At 61.8% G+C, this 18,714-nt stretch overlaps 1 protein-coding gene across 2 annotated transcripts in view; it reads left to right on the forward strand.

The window, feature by feature from the left end:
* MAD1L1 (mitotic arrest deficient 1 like 1) overlaps positions 1–18,251 on the forward strand; it is a 318,455-nt gene extending 300,204 nt beyond the window's left edge. For both annotated transcript variants that reach the window (XM_059038555.2, XM_067012804.1), the window contains one exon: positions 17,594–18,251. In XM_059038555.2, the coding sequence (XP_058894538.1) occupies positions 17,594–17,752 (159 nt within the window). In that variant the 3' untranslated portion in view covers positions 17,753–18,251. The remainder of the gene's footprint in view (positions 1–17,593) is intronic.
* The last annotated feature ends 463 nt before the right edge of the window (positions 18,252–18,714 follow it).

Consider the following 18,714-nt stretch of genomic DNA (forward strand, 5'->3'; position numbering starts at 1 on the left):
CTAGAAACAAACACATTGTAAATCGACCATACTTCAGTAAAAGAATTTTTAAATAAACTAAAAAGAAAGGAATGGTTCGTCCACCTCCAGAAGCATCGCCGGGCACTCAGGGCGTGGTGCCGCCTGCGAGGGCCGGGTAGCAAGCTGTCCTTCCCCGTCACCTCGCCTGGAATGGAGACTCAGAGCCACGCAGACAGGGCCCCTGGCACAAGCTGATGCTGGAGAGGTCGTCCTTGCGGGGACCTTGTCGGAGAGAAGGTGAGTCCTCAGGGCGTCCTGGGGTCTCGCTGCCCCGGCCCCCTTGCCCAGACAGGCACCCGGAGGAGCTGTGTGCGGCGGGGGCTCCTACAGGCACTCGGGAGGTGCTTGTTGGAAACGCATGGGCCCCGTGGGGGTGACCGGCGGGTGTGCGGAGAAGCCAGAGGCAGGGGTCAGGACACCTGAGCGGCTGGTCGCTGGCTGCCCTGGGGGAGGATGCTGGGGGCGGGGGGCGAGGCCCACCCCATCCCTGCCCGGACCCATCACCCTGGATCTCGGGCGCCAGGCCTGACGTGGCAGGAGGCACCACATCCTCCTGCCCACGGGGTGAGGAGGTGGCCCTCGGCCCGTCAGCCGAGCCCGGAAGGTGTCCTGCAGGCGCGGGGGGCGGCTGGGCCTCCCCCTCGTCCCCCACTCCGAGTGCCCCAGGCCCCCGGCCGTGGCAGGGGCGCTCGCCCTTCTCCGACAGCTGGCCGGCGGCGCGGCTCCTGGGAGATTGATTTCCCTTCGGCGAGTTCCATCTGGTGGTGCCGACGGCCTCCTGGGGGAACGCCAGGCCCTCCAGGGAGGGACTGCGCTGGGGGCGGGGGTGGGCTGCAGCCAGAGGCCGCCGGGGCTCCCTCCAGCCGTCCTGGTCCCGGGCTGCCTGTCTCAGGGGCGTCTCAGGGTCAGTGCACATGCCAACCCGACGGGTTTCGGGGCCGGCCCGGCGGCCGTGCCGTCAGGCAGCAGCCTGTGTCTCCGTCCCCCAAACTCCTGCCGCGCGCCCCCTGCTAATCCTGAGGGGCCCCCGTGCCCGGAATGGAAGACCTCAGTGAACGTTCGTCCGGTGGGTCCTGGCCACGCCGTCGTGCCCGTCACCAGGCCTCTCCCCACCCTCCGTCCCCTGAATCCGAGGGCTGCCCGCGGGCGCACGCGTGAACCGTGAGGGGTCTGCCTGCCTCCGGGGGCGCTACTTCCAGGCGGCTGGGACCGCGTGCTCAGAGCCCCAGCTCCGCTCCCGCCGCCTCCGAGTCAGTCCCCCAAGGGCCTCGCGCAGGCGGCGGGAGCGGCCCCGCCACAGACACCAGTGATTTAGCGACGTGATTACTTCCTGACGCGGTACCTCACAGAGCTTTTTATTAGATTGTCTGCCTTTCCTTCCAAACGCTCTTTGGAAGTAAACACTTGGGGCTGTCACACTTCGTATCACTCAGTTTAATTAGCTTTTAAATCACGTAATGTCACCAGACCGCTCTCAGGTGTCGGCCGTCTGGGCCCGGCTGGGGGACCTGGGTGCCGCCCCGCGTGTCTGCCCCTGCGAGGCCCTCGCAGCCGTGACCGGGGGCCCGGGGGCCTGCACCCCTCAGACGGGACACGGACTCCAGCAGCAGCCTTCTCTGTGTGGCCTGAGGTCCAGGCTCTGCTGCGATGGCCGCGTGCCCCGCCCCGGTGCCTGGCAGCAAGGATGGCGGCCTGGAAGTCCAAGGGGTGGGTCGGAGCCCCCAGGAGCCTTGGAAGCGGGCGCGAGGCCAGCGGGAGTCGTGTCGGGACAGACCCCGTGCCAGGTCGCTCGGGAAATTAGATCCCCCCGTAAGGTCACCCACCCTGACGGAAAATTAAGCGGTATTTTCCTAATCGAGCGTGGCTGTTCCTTCTTGGAGGGGGGGTGGCCTCCTGTCCAGCACTTCGTGGCTCAGCGTGAAGTCAGCCGCTCCCGTGTGCGCCTCGTAGGAAGCCCTGTGCATCCGGGGGCGGCCCGGGCCGCCTTCCCCACCAGGTGGGAGGCGGGAGCCCCCCGACCTGCCCGTCCTCTCGGTCTGCCCTCGGCCCCCCTTTAGGCCCAGGTCGGGGGTCCTCTCAGGGTCCTGCCCGAGGAGCTGCCCCCAGTCCTCAGCTGTGGGAGCCGCTCAGCACGGCCCGCACAGCCCCTCCCCCTGGCCGTCCAGGCCCCAGACGCGCTTAGACGCGTAAATACGCGAGTCAGCGCGGCTTCCCCTCCTGTGCGGGGTCACGCCGCCAACGGCAGGGGCGTCTGAGCGGGGCAGACGTGGGCCCGCCTGGGGTGTGGGCCTGTGTGTGTGCACGGGCACACAGGCGTGGGCCTACAGCACACGCTCACAGTCGTGACAGGACGGAGGAAACGGCGTGTTGACGTAATTATGGGGGTTGGATGTTCCCGTCGTCACGTTTTCCTGGGGTGACACGTCGTCCGTACAGAATGAAGGTTATTTTGTAGACCGCGGTCAGCGTGAGCTCTTGGCTGCCCCCTGAGGCCCGGGCCAGTGTCCTGCCGGTGGCCCGACTTGCGCCACGGGGACGTGGGCAGCAAGGTCACCACCAAGGCTCTGGCCTTGTCCTCGCTTGAGCCAGAATCACGTGGAATCCCGACCGTCTCCCCAGCGGGCCGAGCCCTCGTGCTGTCCTGCTCCCAGAGCTCAGGCCAGCCTGCGGCGCGCAGGAGGGCCGGCGACGCCGGTCTCCCAGCCCCGACGGGCCCGAGCTCAAGGAGAGAGCCGCGCGCAAGTGCGGCGTGGTGGTGACCCTCGGCCCCGCAGGAGCAGCCGGCAGCGTGGGGCTGGGACTCGGGGCCGTGTCCTGCCGGTGGCCCTGGGGCCTGTGGGCCCAGGGTTTCCGGGGTTCAGAGGAGCTGGAGACAACCAGTACTTATGCTAAATCCCCTGAATTTGAAACAGGAGCTCACATTTGTAAACAACAGTCTGCATCAAGGAAAACCCACGGGGCGAGATGCAGCCCACGAGCCGCGTGCGGGCGCGCAGACCACCCAGGGCGCCTCCACCGCTGGCGGCGGGGCTGACGGTCACACGCCGACCGCCCGCTCTCTGCACCAGCCCGGGCCAGACCCTGAGCCCTGACGCGCCCTCGGCCGCAGCCGGCGTGACAGAGGTGAGGGCGGAGGGCACGACGCTAACGCTCACCGGCTCCCGCGGGCGAGGGCGGCGGGCTGTGTGTGGAGCATCCGCGGAGGGCCGGCCGCGGAGCCCCTCCGTCAGAGGCCCGCCACCGTCCGGGCCCCTCCAGCCCCAGCCCACCCCGCCAGCATTTCCTGACCGCTCCGTGCCCACGATGAGCAGCTGCCCCAGGGGGTGCCCCGCGGTGGACTGAGACCCAGCGTCGTCCCTGGTGCGCTCAGAAAGGGCCGGTCGGCGTCCGGTTGGACCGTTCCTCCCGGTGAGGCCGATCGGCCCGGCACTTGGGGGACGGACAGCGAGAGTCCCGGGGCCTCGGCCGGCCCCAGCGGGGACCCAGAGCCTGGCGCCGAGGATCCGTGCGTCTGGACGTCCATCGAGGACGCATCGGGTCAGGCCCGGGCCCGCGGCAGGGGTCCCGTGTGGCCCCCCTCTCCATCGCTGTCACCCGAGGTTCCCGGGGGTCTGTCCTGGGAGCAGATTCTGAGGCCGGGCCGCCCCCGCCCTTGGGCGGGACGGGCCGCACGCAGCCCAGGACTCGGCGTCAGAGTCCGGGGCGGCCGCTCGCCGCGTTGGCTCAGGGAGTCTGATGCCTGGGGCTCTCCGAACCTCCGTCAAGGACCAGCTCGGCGGGGCCCCCCCAAAAACCGCCGCGCCCTCTGCCCGCTACCACGCACCGCCTCTGCTGTTGCCGCCTGCGACGCCAGCACGTGAGGCCGTGTCCCGTGTCCTGCGGCGGAGCCGGTGCTTACTGCACAGAAAAGGCCGGCGCAGTTGGGCAAGATACGCGGTCTTCGCACACCCCAAAGAGAGCAATTTCCCTTTCCCAGGCCAGATACGAACGTTAGAGGCCTTTAAAAAATCATTTCCAAGGTTAAATTACAGGAAGACACCTGCGAGAAGTGAGGAGACTGTTTGTATTCCATTCTTGGGTCCAGGGAGCAGATCGACTGCAGAGTATGTGTTGAAGTTTCTTTTTTAAATGAACGCGGTCAGTGAAAATGCAGAGCTATCAGCAGTACGTGAACTCTCCTATTGCAAGATGAAGAAAGTCCCGTAATACGGTTCAAGCCCCGTGAAACAGGTCTGAAAGCAGCGGCGAGGCGCTGATGGGACGGAAGGTGCCCTTCACGCGTCGTGCGTGCGCACGTCGCGTCAGCTGGAGCATTTTGTGCGGAGGAGGACGCGCTTCCTCCCTTTCGCTCTCGCGGTTCGCAGTGGGGGCGGGGCAGGGGGTCCACGGTGAGCGCAGGTGCACCCGGAGCCGCTCCTGCCTGAGGCCTGGGGCCGGACGGGGCCTGGGGGAGTGCGAGCCCTCCGCTTCCAGCTGCTTCTCTGGGGGGAGCCCTCGGCTCAGACGACCCCCCAGATCCCGGCGGTCGCTTGCTGGTGCTTGTCCTGTGCCCGACACCCTGTGGCTCCCAGCCGTGGGTGGACGCCTGGGTGCCAGTGACTCATCCGACGGGCGCCCTCGGGGGTGGGCCTCCCTTGGTGGCTTTGGCATCATCCATCCTGGCAGTGAGATGCTGTGCAGCCAGGGCAGAGGGCGCCCCCGCCCCTTCTGTGCTCTGACCTGCCTGGAAGTCGCGAGCCTCGTGGGGCCGGAGGGCCGGGCAGCGTGAGAAGCTGGCACCTGGTGACTGCACGTGCCGCCTGGCACAAGCACGGAGCCCCCGGGAGGGGACCCGCCCGACGCGACGGGGCGGGGTGCCTGGACCCAGGGGGCAGCACGGAGGCGGAGGGGAGGTCTCGGGCCCTGGCGTGTGCTGGGGGGGAGGGCAGCGGCCTTTTCTCCAAGGAGGCCAGTCCTGACCAAACCCGCTGCCTCAGAAACGAGTCCGCGCCCCGAGCCTCCACACCCGCCTTTGGTTTTGACCCCATATTAACAAAAGAGCCCAGTAGGAAGCATGCACTTCAGCAGTGAGATGTTTAATTGCATCTTAAAATAGAATTGCAATAAAGCACATAAAACTGAGACTAACCAGTTGTATTTAAGGGTCAGAGGCGGGCCGGCTAATAAAGTCTGCCCGCTCACCGAGCCGCAGCCCTCAGAAGGGCACCGGGGACCTCGGCCCGCCTGGCTGCCCTGGACCCTTTCCCACATCCAGCCGTGCCATGCGGGGCGGGCATTGCCGGGGTCTTGAAAGCAAGAGGGGAGGGGCGGATCCTGCTGGGCTGATTTATCAGCCGTCAAAGAATCTCTGGGCTCTACTAGGAGGAGAGAGGAGACCACCTTCTTGTCAGGCTGGCTGTCCAGGGGTGCGGGCGGCTAGCGGGCAGCCGGGCCCTGGCTGCGGTGGGTCTCGAGCTGCTACTGGAGGCTCCTGCACGGTCCTGATGGGACAACCAGGTCCACCCTTGCAGCCACCCTGCCACCTGGGGGCTCCTGGGAGCCTGCATTTGCCCCAGGGGCACAGTGACTGCAAGCCTGGTGGCATCCAACCACCCCTGCGGGCCTGAGCCCAGCCTCCAGCTCAGGGCCCAAACAGACTCATTCGGGCGCCCAAGTCAGCTTCCATAGTGAGGGCAGGACCGAGGTGGCCACGGCCTTTTAACCCTCACACGCCGTGCCCTGCCCTCCAGGCTCCCGACCGCCCGTCTGCGTGGAGAGCAGGGGAAGACGGGGGGTCAGAGGTCCGTGGCTGCGGCGGCGGATGCCCAGTAAGTGTCTGAGGACTGGCCGAGGGGCCGTGTGGGCAAGGGAGCCCCGAGGAGGGGGGGCGGGGCTGTCCTGGGGCAGGGGCTGGGCACCCACGAGTGCGGAGCCTCGGGATCCTTGGGGGGGAACATCTGCCTCTGGTTCCTGTCCTGCTCCGAGCACCAGTGCGGTTTAGCTCGAGTGGAGAGCAGAGCCGGGCCCTGAGCGGGGAAGGCTGGGGCGGGAATCCCGGACGAATCCACCTCCAGCCTCCGGGGCTGGAGGCCCCCGGCCGCAGGGCCGCAGCTACACGGAAGCCCAGGGCTCAGGTGGGAAGGGCTGAGATCTGTTACCGCTTCCTCTTATTTAATTACCGGCGTGGCAGTTGCAGGAGTTAAAATGGAGCTTAAAAAGCCTTTGTGAGTAATTAGTGTCAAAAGCACAAGATCTACACAGCCGTAAACTCACAGCTCGGTGATGTTACCAAGTAGTAATTAAAAAGGAAAAAAGAAAATTCCGTTCCAAGATCAGATCTTCAGCCAGAGATGAAAAACAAGGCAGTGTGGACATGATCTGGTGCCGGGGGGCGAGGGGCGGTCGGCACAGGCTAGCGGCACACGTGCGCGGGCTGGGGCCCCTGGACGTCACCGGGCGCACCCGCGGCCCCCAGCAGGGACGGCGGACCCGACGCGGACCGAGCAGCCTCCCGCAGACCGTCACCCGCCCCGGAACGAGGGGGCCGCGGCGGCTGTGCCCGAGACTGCCGTTCCTCGCCGGGAGGCCTGGGTCCCGCCGTCCGTGCACCCGTGTCCAGCAGTAGCAGCAAAGGGGGGCAACTTGGTGAAAGAGGAGAGAACCCCACTCTCGCCCAGGCCGCTCCGTCGATGGAGGGAGACCCGCGGCCGCTGGGTCACCGTGTTGGACGTTTGTGCTGCGGGCGCTTGCGCAGCCCAGCGTGAGGACTGGAGAGCGTCGCCCAAGCGTCACGGTCGTGCAGAGGTGTCGGGGAGGCTGGAGCCGGGCTCGCGGGGGCGGCACGGGTTCGTGGCTGCGAGAGGCGAGGCCACGTCCAGCAGCAGGACTGGAGGGGGCTGTCGGCCGAGGCCGGGTGGCGGGCATCTGTGTGTCACCCCTCCCTGCACTGCCCTCCTGAAGTCACAGTCTTGGCCTCCAGTTTTGTTCTTCTTCAAAGTTTGGGGAGCTCTAGGTTCTCGGCACTTGCATATTAATTTTCGACCCAGCTTGTCAAGTCCTACACTGGAAGCCTGCTAAGCTTTGATTAGGGTTACATTGAAGCTGTAGATCACTTGGGGAGAATTGCCCCCTTGACCATATTGAGTCTTCCAGCCTGTGAACAGTAACTCTCTCCACGCTGTCTTCTCGTTTCCAGGGCACAGGTGTCTCACGTCTTTAGTCCAGTTTACCCACAACTTTTTCATGTTTCTGCTGCGCAGTCATGAATTGTTTTTTCCTTTTAATTTCTTTTTGTTGCTAGTATATAAAAACAGTTCTTTTTTGTAAAATCGACCTTTCGTTTTGCAACCTTGCTGAGCTCACGTGTTAGTTCTAGTAGCTTTTTAATGTATTCTATTGTATTTTCTACAGAGACAGTGATGTTATCGGTAACAACAGTTGTGCTTCTACCTATCCAAACTGGAGGGTTTTATTTATTTTTCTTGCCTTATTTCCCTGGCTAGAACCTCCAGGACAGTGTTGAGTAGAAGTGGTGAGAGTGAACATTCTTGTCCCAAGTTCAACCTGAAGGGACTCATTCAATCTGAAGCCACTGAGTGTGCTGTCAGCTGTGGGTCGGTCAGAGATGTCCTTCATCAGGCTGAGGCAGTTCTGGTCTGATCCTCGTCTGCTGAGGAATTTTTTGAGGTGTGCATGTTGGGTTTGGTCAAGTCCTTTCTCTGCATCTATTGAGATATTGTGGTTTTTCTTCTTTACTTTGTTTACATGTTGAATTACCTTTTCTCATGGTAAACCAGCCTTGCCTTCCTGGGATAGAACCCACTTGTATTACCTTTTTTGTATGTTATTGGACATGCGTTTGCTTCCTGTTTTGTTTAGAAGTTTTGCATCTCTGCTCCCGAGGATTATTGGACCGAATGTGTTTTCCTGGTACTGCTATTGTCTGATCGTGGCATCATGGTGATGCTTGTCTCGTAGAATGAGTTGGAGAGCGTTCCTCCTCTTCCATTTTCCTAAACAGTTTATGTAGAGTTGGTATTTATTTATTTATTCCTTAAACGTTTGATAGAGTTCACCAGGAAAGCCATCCAGCCTTGGAGATTCCTCTGTGAGAAGGTTTTCACTACAGACTCAATTCCTTTAATAGACGTAGGACTACTGAGGTTATCTCTTTCCTTTGTAGTGAACTTTGGTAGTTTTGGTGTCTTTCAAAGAGTTTTTCCATTTTATTTAAGTTGTCAAGTTTATTGGCAAAAAGTTGTTCACAATGTTCCCTTACTATCCTTCTAACATCCATAGAATTCGTAGAGCTGTCACCTCTCTCATTCATGATACTAGTAATTTGTGTCTTCTTTTATTCCTGATTAATCTGACCAGTTTGTCAATTTTATTAATCTTCTGAAAAAAATCACTTTAGGTTTCATTTTTTTCTAATGCTTTTCTATTTTCTATTTCAGTGATTTCTGCTTTGATCTTTATTTCCTTTCTTCTGCTTACTTTGGGTCTACTTGGCCCTTTTTATTTTAGTTTCTTATTTATGTATTTATTTATTTAATTTTGGCCACGGCACGTGGGATCTTAGTTCCCTGACCAGGGATTGAACCCGTGCCCCCTGCAGCAGAAGCGCGGAGCCCTAACCACTGGACCGCCTGGGAAGTCCTCAAGGTCGAAGCTAAAGTCTTGATTTGACTCCTGTCTTCTTTTCTAATGTAGACACTTAGTGCTATTAATTTTCCCCCAAGCTCTGTTTTACCAGCATTCCACAAATTCTGATATTTTATTTTTATCGTCGTTCGGTTTAAAAGTGTGAATCTCCCTTTTGATTTTTTCCTTGACCCATAGGTTACTTAGAAGTGTGCTATTAAGTTTCCATATATTTTGAAAATTTCCAGATAGCTTTCTGTTATTACTTAATGATTTAATTTCATTGTGGTCAGAGAACATAGTTTGTATGAAATGAATCCTTTTAAATTTATTGAAATTTGTTTTAAGGTCCAGAATGTTGTCTATCTAAGTAAATATACTCGAAAATAATTTGTATTCTGGAGTATGCTATAGATGTGAGGTCAGGTTTTTTTATAGTATGGTCAAATCTTCTATATCTTTGCTCGTTTTCTATCTTCCTTTCTATCAGTAGACGGAGAGGTATTGAAGTCTCTGACTATAATTATAGATTTGTCTATTCCTTCTTGCATTTCTGTTGATCTTTATTTTGTGTCTAAATTAATCCCTTTATTGTTTTAAAATGGCCTTTTTCCTTGATGATATTCTTTGCTCTGAAATCTCGTTTGTTTGGCGTTAACATGGTCACCTCAGCTTTTGGCTTCTGTGAGTGTGGTATATCTTTTTCATATTTTTACTTTTTTATGAGCCTCATATAGTTGAGCCTTGCAGGTCTGTCCAGTCTGACAATCTCTGCCTTTTTACTGGGGTCTTTAGACTCTTTACATTTAAGTTGATTACTGCTCTGCTTAGGTTTATGCCCACATCTCATTATTTGTTTTCAGTTGGTCCTGTGCTTTGTTCCTCTTTTTCTGCCTTCTCCTAGATTAATTGAATATTGTACAAATTCATGTATCTCCTTTTTTGACTTGTTAACTGTAACTTTATCTTGGTGTTCTACAGATTGCTTTAGGAGTCAACTTCAAGTGACGTCATATCGCTTCACGTAGACTCTAAGAACCTTGGAGTTCTCCTGCTACATGCATAAACCTTCCAGTTTTCTCCTTCCTTCTTTATTCAACTCCTTGAAATACATTTTACTTATACACATATTGTAAACGTCACAATAAACTGCTACTATTTTTGTTTCAAACGTCAATTACCTTTTAAAGATATTTAGATGATACTTTTAAGTTTTTTCATGTATTTCATATGCAGCTTCCACTTCCTTGTTCGTTGAAGGAACGAGGTGGTCTTCATTCTTCGTGCGTACGCCCATATTTCCATCTTTGTCTTCCTTCTCTGTGAAGGGCTTCCTTCAGCATTTCTTGTAGTATCAGTCAGCTGGCGATAATAAGTTTTTTCAGGTCCCACATGTCATTTTCACGGAGTGTACAGTTCTAGGTTGACTGGGTTTTGTTCTGTTGTTCTTTCTGTGCTTTACAGATGCTGTTCCACTGCCGCCTGGCTTCCATGTTTCCTGTGAGAAATCTGCTTTCAGCCCTCTTTGTTGCTCTCGTCATGTGTCTGTTTCTCTCTGGCTGCTTTAAAAACGTTCATTACTGATTTTGAGTGGTTTCATTACCGTGCACTTTGGTGTCATTTTCTTCATTTACTTTTTTGTGCTTGGGGTTCATTGAACTCGTTGGACCTGCCAGTTCACAGTTTTCATCACATTCAAATGTTCTGGGCTGTTATTTTTTCCAGGTATTTTTCCGGTCCTCCTGTATTGGTAATCCATCACTGAATAACAGATTATCCCCAAACTTAGTCGCTCAGTTTCCAAAGGCCAGGAGTTGAGTGCACTTAGCCCGGCCCCGTCCGCAGAGTCTCTCACAGGCTCACAGGTCACCTCACATCCCTTCCAGGAGAGGATCAGCCCCTGAGTTCACTCACGTGGGTGTGGACGGCACTCAGTTAGTTCCTCGTCATGTGGACGGGTCATGGCTTCTCTGGTTCTCGCTTCATCAGAGGCAAGGACCAGAGAGCGAGAGCAGGTCAGAGTCTCTCTCCACTGTGACACCACCTCGCAAGTGACGCCCCATCATCTGTGCCGTAGTTTTTACTCGGAGTCCGTCAAACTCTAGGACAGCGGGTCGCGCAGGACGCCAGTGCCAGGAGGCAGGGTCTCCGGAGGCCGTCTCAGAAGCCGCCTGCGCACGCGTCTCGGCCTCTCCAGGGGCTCAGGTGCGCGTGCCGTGTGTCCCCCGAGGGCCCCACGGCTCGCTCTCGCGTGCGCGGTTCTTTCTCTTTCGTTGTTTTCTCCTCTCTCTTTCATCGTGAACGGTTTCTGTTTCTGTTTGCAGGTTCACTAAACTTTTTTCCCCAGCTTCCGACCTGCCGTTAACCCCACCCAGGACACTTCCCGTCTCATACACTGCAGTGTTCACCTTTAGAAGTTCAGTTTAGCTTTTTCTGTCTCTTTTACGTCTTCAACTTCCCGAACACCTGGCATAAAGTTATGATAACTGATTTAATGTCACCTGCTGATTCTAGCATCAGTATCAGTTGTGGATCCGTTTCAGCCGATGGCGTTTTCTCTTCGCGGGAATCGCATTGTCCTGGCTTCTGCACGCTCATCATGGTTGATGGGTGCCAGGTGTGGTGAATTTCTTCCCCTTGGGGGCTGGGTGTTTTTGTCTTCCTGTGACGGCTCCCAGACTTTGTTCAGGGGTGTTACTTACTTGGAAGCAGATTCTCTCAGGTCTCAGTTTAAGAGTTGTGAGCCAGGGACTTCCCTGGAGGTCCAGTGGTTAAGACGGCGCTTCCACTGCAGGGGGGCACAGGTTCGATCCCTGGTTGGGGAACTAAGATCCCCCATGCCACCAGGAGTAGCCAAAAAAAAAAAAAAAAAAAGCCAAAATTGTGAGCGGGACCAGGGCAGCATGTCGTCGAGGGTGACTGTGCTCTTACGGAGGGGAGACCCTCCTGTGCCCTGTGGCGGTGGGGTTCTCCGGGGCGGCTGGTGAGGACGGGCACCGCTCCGGCCATGTGGACGTCTCCTGCGGTGGCGGTATTTGCTCTGGCCCTCGCGGGTGTGTTTTCCTGGTCTCAGGTGGTTCCTGACTTGTGTGCCGCCCAGAACCCTGCTGAGTGCCCGGGCACCCTCCGCTCAGTGCCTCCTCCAGGCGTGGCCCTCCTCTCGCGCGCTCCGTCCTGCGCCCTCTGGCCGCCTGGGTCCCCCCAGACTCTCGCCTCAGAGGGTCCGCCGGCTCTGCCTGGGCCTCTCCCTCTCTGTGCCCAGAAAGCCTCTCGAGGCGTGACCGGGGCCGTCGCAGGGCCCGCTTCCCGTCTCCCGGGACCGTGCCCCTCGTTCCCACGCATCCCAGCACGTGAAAGCGCCGTTGCGTGTCTGTGTCTCATTATTTCCGGTGGTTTCGGGCAGGTGGGTGACTCTCCCCGCTTCTCCCGGAGCCTCTGCCGAGCGTTTTGACGGGTGTTCCATCGCGTGAGCCCGCCAGCAGCCCTCCGGGGTGGGAACACAGGCGCGCGTCCCCCCTGAACTGAGGACGGGCCGGCTCTCCGGGAGGTCACGTGACGTGCGCCCGCGGCCCCGCGGCCCCGCGGCAGCCAGGAGAGCAGCCGCGGCGAGGCCGGCTTCGGACTCCATCGCTGCGGGTCCTCCACAGCCTCATCGCTCTCCCGACGATTCCGCGGCCCCCGCCGGATCGCGCCGAGGCCGTGCAACTTGTCTCGATGGGGAGCGAGGAGGGGGAGGCTTCCTGGGCGAGGCCTGGAGGGGACACGTGGCCCAGCCCGCTGGACGGGGGCGGCGGCAGGCCCAGGGTTCTCTCTGGCCCCTGCCCCCCGAGAACGTGGGAGGGAGGCGGTTGGCTCTGTGGCGCCCACGCCCACTCGCGCCTCCCCTGTCCGCGGGCCTCTGCCCCCGGGAACCTCCTGGAAGGAGGCCTCGGGCGCCCACCTGTGAGGGGCGGGGCTCCTGGAAGTGACCGCTCGGGGCCTCGGGGCCCCGCGTGCGTCCTCCCCCCTCGCGAGGCTGCAGGAACAGCTGCGTGCGGATCTAAAACGGAGCATCTAGGAGGATGGAGGGCTGTATAAATAGAAGAATAATAATAATAATTGTGGGTTTGAGACGGATCTGCAACTGTTGGGGTGCCCGGCCTTGCCCCCCACAATCACTCTTGGGAAAGGTCACCCCTAGCTGGGGACGGTGAATTCCAATAACGCTGGTAAAATTAGAACATGCAGTATTTAGATGTTTTTTCAGTACAATTAAGCGGGGATAATTGGGTGAGCTATTTTGCTGGACATGCTTTTTTGCCAGCTTCCGTTCCCTGGAACTTCGTGCTGGGACAGCGCTCTCAGCTTCTGGCCAAGTTGTCCTGACCCACTTGCCACCGTGTCCCTTGCTTGTTCTCACGCATCAGCGTCCGCCTGGGCCTCCCGGGGCTGCCTGCCGTGGGCTCTGGGGACCCAGAGGTCAGTGGCCGCCCCCAGGCGCCCCTGGTCTGGGAGCCATGCCTGGCCAGCCTCGCGGGGTGAGGAGGCATCTGCTCTCGGAGGGCGAGGCTGACCGGGCTTTGGAGGTGACAGGGATGTGTTTGGGGGGCCGCGTGGGCTGGGACAGGGTCCTCGGGGTGCCAGGAGAGGGAGGGGACAGCCAGAGCGGGCCGGGAGACCTCGTCCTCGTGGCCGGCGAGAAGGGCTCCACGGGGCCAGGTTCTCGGGGAGCCCGAGAGGGCTGTGCGTGCATCTCTCCGAGGAACACAGGTGGGCAGGCGGCGCAGAGACTTCCACAGCGTCTGCAGGCCACCGGCCACCACGCTGGGTGTCGCCCACGGCCCGGGACACCGGGGGCGGGCGGGCGGGGCACCCCCAGAGGTGCCCTCCCACGGGCGGGGAGGATCTGGCAGGAAGCCAGCCAGGTGTCCCCCGCAACCCCCGAGAAGCTCACCCCAGCCCTGGAGGCCGACAGTGGTGGTGGTGACGGCACCGTGTCAGGGCGTCCCACGAGCCCCAGGCCCAGACACCGAGTGTCCCCACCGCGGGCCCCGCTCGGCCCCCGGCCTGGGCGCTGGTGAGGCCACACGTCAGCACGTGTCTGTAGCAGGGACGACGCCGTGTGCATTTGCCCGTTCTCAAAGCTGTTCAGGCCTTGTGGATATAATTTAGATACTGTTCTTACTGATTCCAAGTACGTGCAGTCGTAGTAAAAGCCCTGGAGAATTCAGAAAACCGTAACGAACCACCTTTCATCTTAGCCCCGTGAGGTCCCCAACCGGCGTTCCTGTTCCGATGCTCTCGCCAGCAGCCTCGTCCTCGCCGTCGGAGGCTGTGCTGCGCCCGACGGGGCACCGCCAGTGCCAGCTCCAGGGCGTCCTCCAGCGCAGAAGTTTCAAGAGTACGCTGGCCGGCCGGGGCAAGCTCCCCGCCCCCCCCAGATCGGCCCATGAGCATATGAAAGCACTCGGAATGTGTTCGATTCCCGCTTGAGAAGCCCTGGCTCTGTCCTGAAGACAGGGCTGCTTTGATTTCCTCGCAGCTAATGCAGGCAGGATCCTCGCCCTCCCCAGGCAGAGAGCAGCAGTGTCTGCTGCATCCGGTCACCTCGGAGGGCAGGCCGCGGGCTGGGCCTGAGGCCGGGCCACCCCCTGGACGGGGCTGGCCTGGTCCCATGTGTCCCTCAAGCCAGGCGCTTTTCGTACTCGCCTGACCCCTCCCGTCCGGCACGGTCAGCACATCTTACTGGGCTCTTTGCTTTTTTAAAAGCCGCACCTGGTTTTAAGTGAACAGCCCCTAATTAGAGTGCTGTACAAGGTACCTGGGGACCAGGTAGCGTTGAACGCAGGAGGCCGACGGGCACGTCCTGGGAACACGGCAGCTCCGTGGAACCGGGACACGGGCCCCGGGCACCATGTCAGGGGAGGAGCCGGGAGCCGCGGGGTTTGCCTGGACGCGGGTCGAGATGAGGGAGAAGCACTGGCCCCCTGCTTCCCGGGGCTTGAGGGCGGCCGGGTGTCGCGGAACTGCCCGGGGGCGGAGCCAGCACCGGGCGATGCCCGCGGGTAGACGAGGGGTCCCAGGCAGCTCCCCGTCAGTCGGCGTTGAGCCGGGCCTGCTCTTCAGGAGTGGCAGCCCCGGTGCAGACACCGCGAGGCGCGTCTGACCCGCGTGCAGAGCCTGCAGGGGCCTGGGGAGGCGCCCAGAGGACCCCCAGCTTAAGTCGGAGCGCGAGGCCGCCTCTCGGGGGAGCCAGGGGGCTGGGGGAGGGCCAGGATGGGGGGAGGGGGCCGGGCCAGGGTCGCCCCTAACACCGCACAGCCAGGAGACTCGGCTGGCAGCCCCTAACCCCCCAGCCAGCCTGTGCCGAGCCGACGGCTGAGAACCAGCCCCTCTGACATCTGGGGAAAAACTCGGAGTCACGGGCAGAGGCAGGAATTGGGGTTCTCTTGGTAAAGGTCAGAGCGGTTTCTCTTGTTCCTGTTTGAAAACGGTCTGCGTTGAACCATCGTGACGAGGCTAGATGTGTTACCGGGCCACGCAGCGGGGCGGCCGCCCGCGGGGGCCGGGGCCAAGTGAGACGGCCCGCGGCCAAGGTGGCCCCTGCAGCGAGAGCTCCCAGGCCGCTCGGAAGGCGCGCGGGCCGGAGGGCAGGGGCGGGCGGGTGCACAGCTGGCGCCAGCTCCTTCCCTGCGGTCTCGGAGGGCTCCCTCCGTGGCACATGCAGGCCTGCGCCCCGTCGGGCCTCCTGCCCTGCTGGGCCCGCGGGGGGGTCGCCCTCGGGCTGCTGGGCAGAGGAGCGTCTGTCGCAGGCGCCCCGCTGAGGCGTAACCGCACCCGACGCTGGAAGGTTGTCATCCGCCGCAGAGAAGGCCCGTGCCCGCCCGCAGCCGCTCGCCCTCTCCCGCCCGGCCCCGACCCAGGCTGCTCTGGGTCACACCCACAGGGCCTCTGCCGGGTCTGGCCTGGCGGTGCTCTCGAGCGTCGTCCATGGCGTCGTGCGTACAGAGCATCGTTGCTCCCGTGGCCGCGCACCTGCTCGCCTGTCGGTGGTGGTTTCTGCGTTCTGACTTACGTTGAACGTTGCTGCCGTGAACATTCCTGTGCCGGTGCCCGCGTGGATGTGTTTTCACCTCTCCTGGGCACGTACCCGGGAGCAGAATTGCCGGGCCACGCGGCTCACTCGTGAGGAACCGCCAGCCTGTTTGCGCAGCGCCCGCCGTGCCCCGCGTCCTTCCCGGCACCGTGGCGCCAGGTTACAGCCGTCCGCGCGGGCCTGGGGGGTCTCGCCGTGCGCCCCGTTTGCGCTTCCCGAAGGACAGGTGGTGGTGTGGCTTCTTGTCCGCGTCCTTTGGGAACAGGTCCGTTCGGATCGTCCGCCCACTTTTTAACCGGGTCCTTTGTCTTTCTGCTGTTGAGCGGTCAGAGCTGCAGGCAGACCCCGCCCACGAGCCCTTCATCAGACAGACGTGTGTCTTGGCGGGGGCCGTGTCTCAGGGTCCCCGTGGGCTGGGAGGAGCGCATCCACCTTCCCCGAGCCTGGGCCGCCGCGTGGGTGGGCCGCAGGCGGCGCGGCTCCGCTTTCTGGTGGCCGTTGACAGGAATCTTGGGGCAGCGGGCACCCGCCAAGGCGGAGCCGGGGTTCCAGCTGGCGGGCGAGTTTGAGGGTTGGCTGGAAGAAGCCTTTCCTGGTCGGCTGCCCGGGAAGGAGGGGGCTCTCCCATGGGTGGGGGGGGGCGCGTCACCGGCTGCGTCCCTTCCAGCCTGGGATTCCCCAAGCAGCGTGGTGGCCTCCATGCTCCGAGCAGGGGTGGAGCTGACCAGGCCGGGTGGGCAGGTGGTCGTTCCGCGAGTGGGGGGCTGGCCCCCGGTGGCCGCCGCCCCACTCGCCTCCTGACTCCCCCGGGCTGCCCCACCAGCACCCCTGCCTTGCTGAACACGGTCGGAGACCACAGGCTTCAGTCTGGTGTACGACGGCCTCTCCCCAGGCCTGCGCCCCCAGCAGGCAGGCCCCGGGGGTCCTAGCACCTGGGATGGGCTTGCTGGCGGGTGAGGCCCACGTCGGGGCGCCACCTGGGGTCTGGGAGCTGCCGCAGGCCTTCCCGAGGGAGGGAGGGAGCTTCCCCATGAGCCCTGCCCGAGTGTTTGGGCACCTTCGGGCCTCTGTCCGCCCTCCAGCTGCCCTGCACCCCCGGGAGCGCCTGCCCCGGGCTCGGTCCTGCTCACACCTGCCTTGTGACCCAGGCCGTCTGGGCCTCGCTCTCCCCACTCGCACCTGAGGGCTTGACCGGCTAGTCCGGGGGCCCTGCCGTGTGGCACGCACGGTGTTTAGAGGCTGGTCTTCCGAATCACCGGGGGACACGCCCGTCTTCCTTTGCGGCACCTCCCCGGACACAGGTGGCGCGTTTACGCCAAGAAGCAGTGAAAGGAATCGGCTTCTCTCGGCTTCTGCAGGAGTGCCTCCCCCCGCCCCCCACCGCCCTCCAGCAAAGCCCGCCGAGTGGGCGAGCACCCAGCGGTGCCCTCAGCCGGGAGCCCCTCCGTCCGTGCCCGCGGACTCCAGCGGCAGCCCCGCCCCCGTGACAGAGAGCCCTGACGTGCAGCAGCGCCCGAGGGCAGTGGGTGGCCGTCCCCCGGCACACGGGGTGGCGTGAGACCCGCCTCGGAGCGCCTGCAGCCTCGTGGCTGTCACAGGGCCCTCAGGCCCGGCACGGGCATCCTCACGAGGGCTGGGGTCTGAGGGTGGACAGACCCGGAGGAGCTGGTGAGCTGGAGCGCACACCCCCGTCCTGGCTTCTAGGTTCCAGAAGCGTGGCTGAGACTCCGCCCACCCAGGAGGTCCGAGAAACAGCCTCGCCTGGGGGGACGTGCCTGGACTTGGGCAGATGGCCCGTCACATCTGGAGCCTGGGGCGACCCGCCCAGGGCCCACCTGCTAACGGCATCTCCCGTGTCTCCCGCCCACCCTGCAGGCCGCGGGACCCTCGGGCACCAAGATGCAGCTGCTGGAGACGGAGTTCTCTCGGACGGTGCAGGAGCTCATCGAGCTGCACCTGCTGCGGCAGGACAGCATCCCCGCCTTCCTCAGCGCCCTCACCCTTGACCTCTTCAGCCGTCAGACCGTGGCCTAGCCTGCGGCCCCCAGCCCCACGCCGGCCGTGCCCTCAGCTTCTGAAGGCGGAAGCGGGCAGCCGGCGGGAGCCCGCTCGGGCCCGTCCCTTGGGGTCCCAGCCCCACCAGGCCAGCTACCCCATCCACGGGCCCGGCCTGCTGCCCAGACGGCCGTGAGCGTCAGGGCCTGATGGGGACTCCTGCGCGCCCCCCAGCCTCCCTGCCCAGGCCCCCTGTGGGTGGGCACAGCTCTGGCCGGCAGGGTTAAGCGGCTCAGGGGTGCCCCTCCCCGACCCCTGGGCTCACGGCCACTCACGGCAGGGACAGGCCACCACCTCGTCACCCTGCGTCCTGGAGAGCAGGTAGGAGGCAGCGGTGGGGGACCTCGGGGGCAGTGCTCTGCACCGGCTTCCTGTCCCCTCCCCCAGGCGCCCCGGCCGTGCCTGGACCTGGCGGGTGAACCTGGGCTGTCGGCGAAGTTCCTGGCGCTTGTGAAATAAAGGCTCCCCTCAGCCCCCACCCGTCTCACTGTGTGTGCGTCCGAGCCCCTGGGCTGACGGGCTCCCTCCACGCACACAGCTCGGCACCCCTGCCGTCCTGACGCCCCCGCCCTGTGTGCCTGGTACCCACCGCCCGCGGAGCCTGGCCGAGGTGGGTGGGAGTGGCCTCGGGGCATAGCCTCACCTAGGGTGCTGCCCCCGCTGCCCCAAGCAGGTCTCCAGCACATTGTCGGGAGGTGGGCGGGGAGGGCAGGCACTGGGTCCCTCTGCAGAGCCCAGAGCCCTGGGAGGTGTGGCCTGTGCATCCGGGGCTGCCCCGACCCTGCCTTTCACACCCCCCCCCCCCCCCATCACAGTCGCTCTGGAGCTCGGTCTGTGAATGGCTGCCCGGACAGACAAGGCCCAGCCAGGCCCGGGGTCACAGCAAGGTCAGCACAGGCCCGGAACCCAGAGCCCCCGGCTGGTTCGACCGCCAACACGGC

Source organism: Kogia breviceps, chromosome 14 (genome assembly GCF_026419965.1).
Source record: "Kogia breviceps isolate mKogBre1 chromosome 14, mKogBre1 haplotype 1, whole genome shotgun sequence".
In the NCBI taxonomy this organism is placed as follows: domain Eukaryota; kingdom Metazoa; phylum Chordata; class Mammalia; order Artiodactyla; family Physeteridae; genus Kogia; species Kogia breviceps.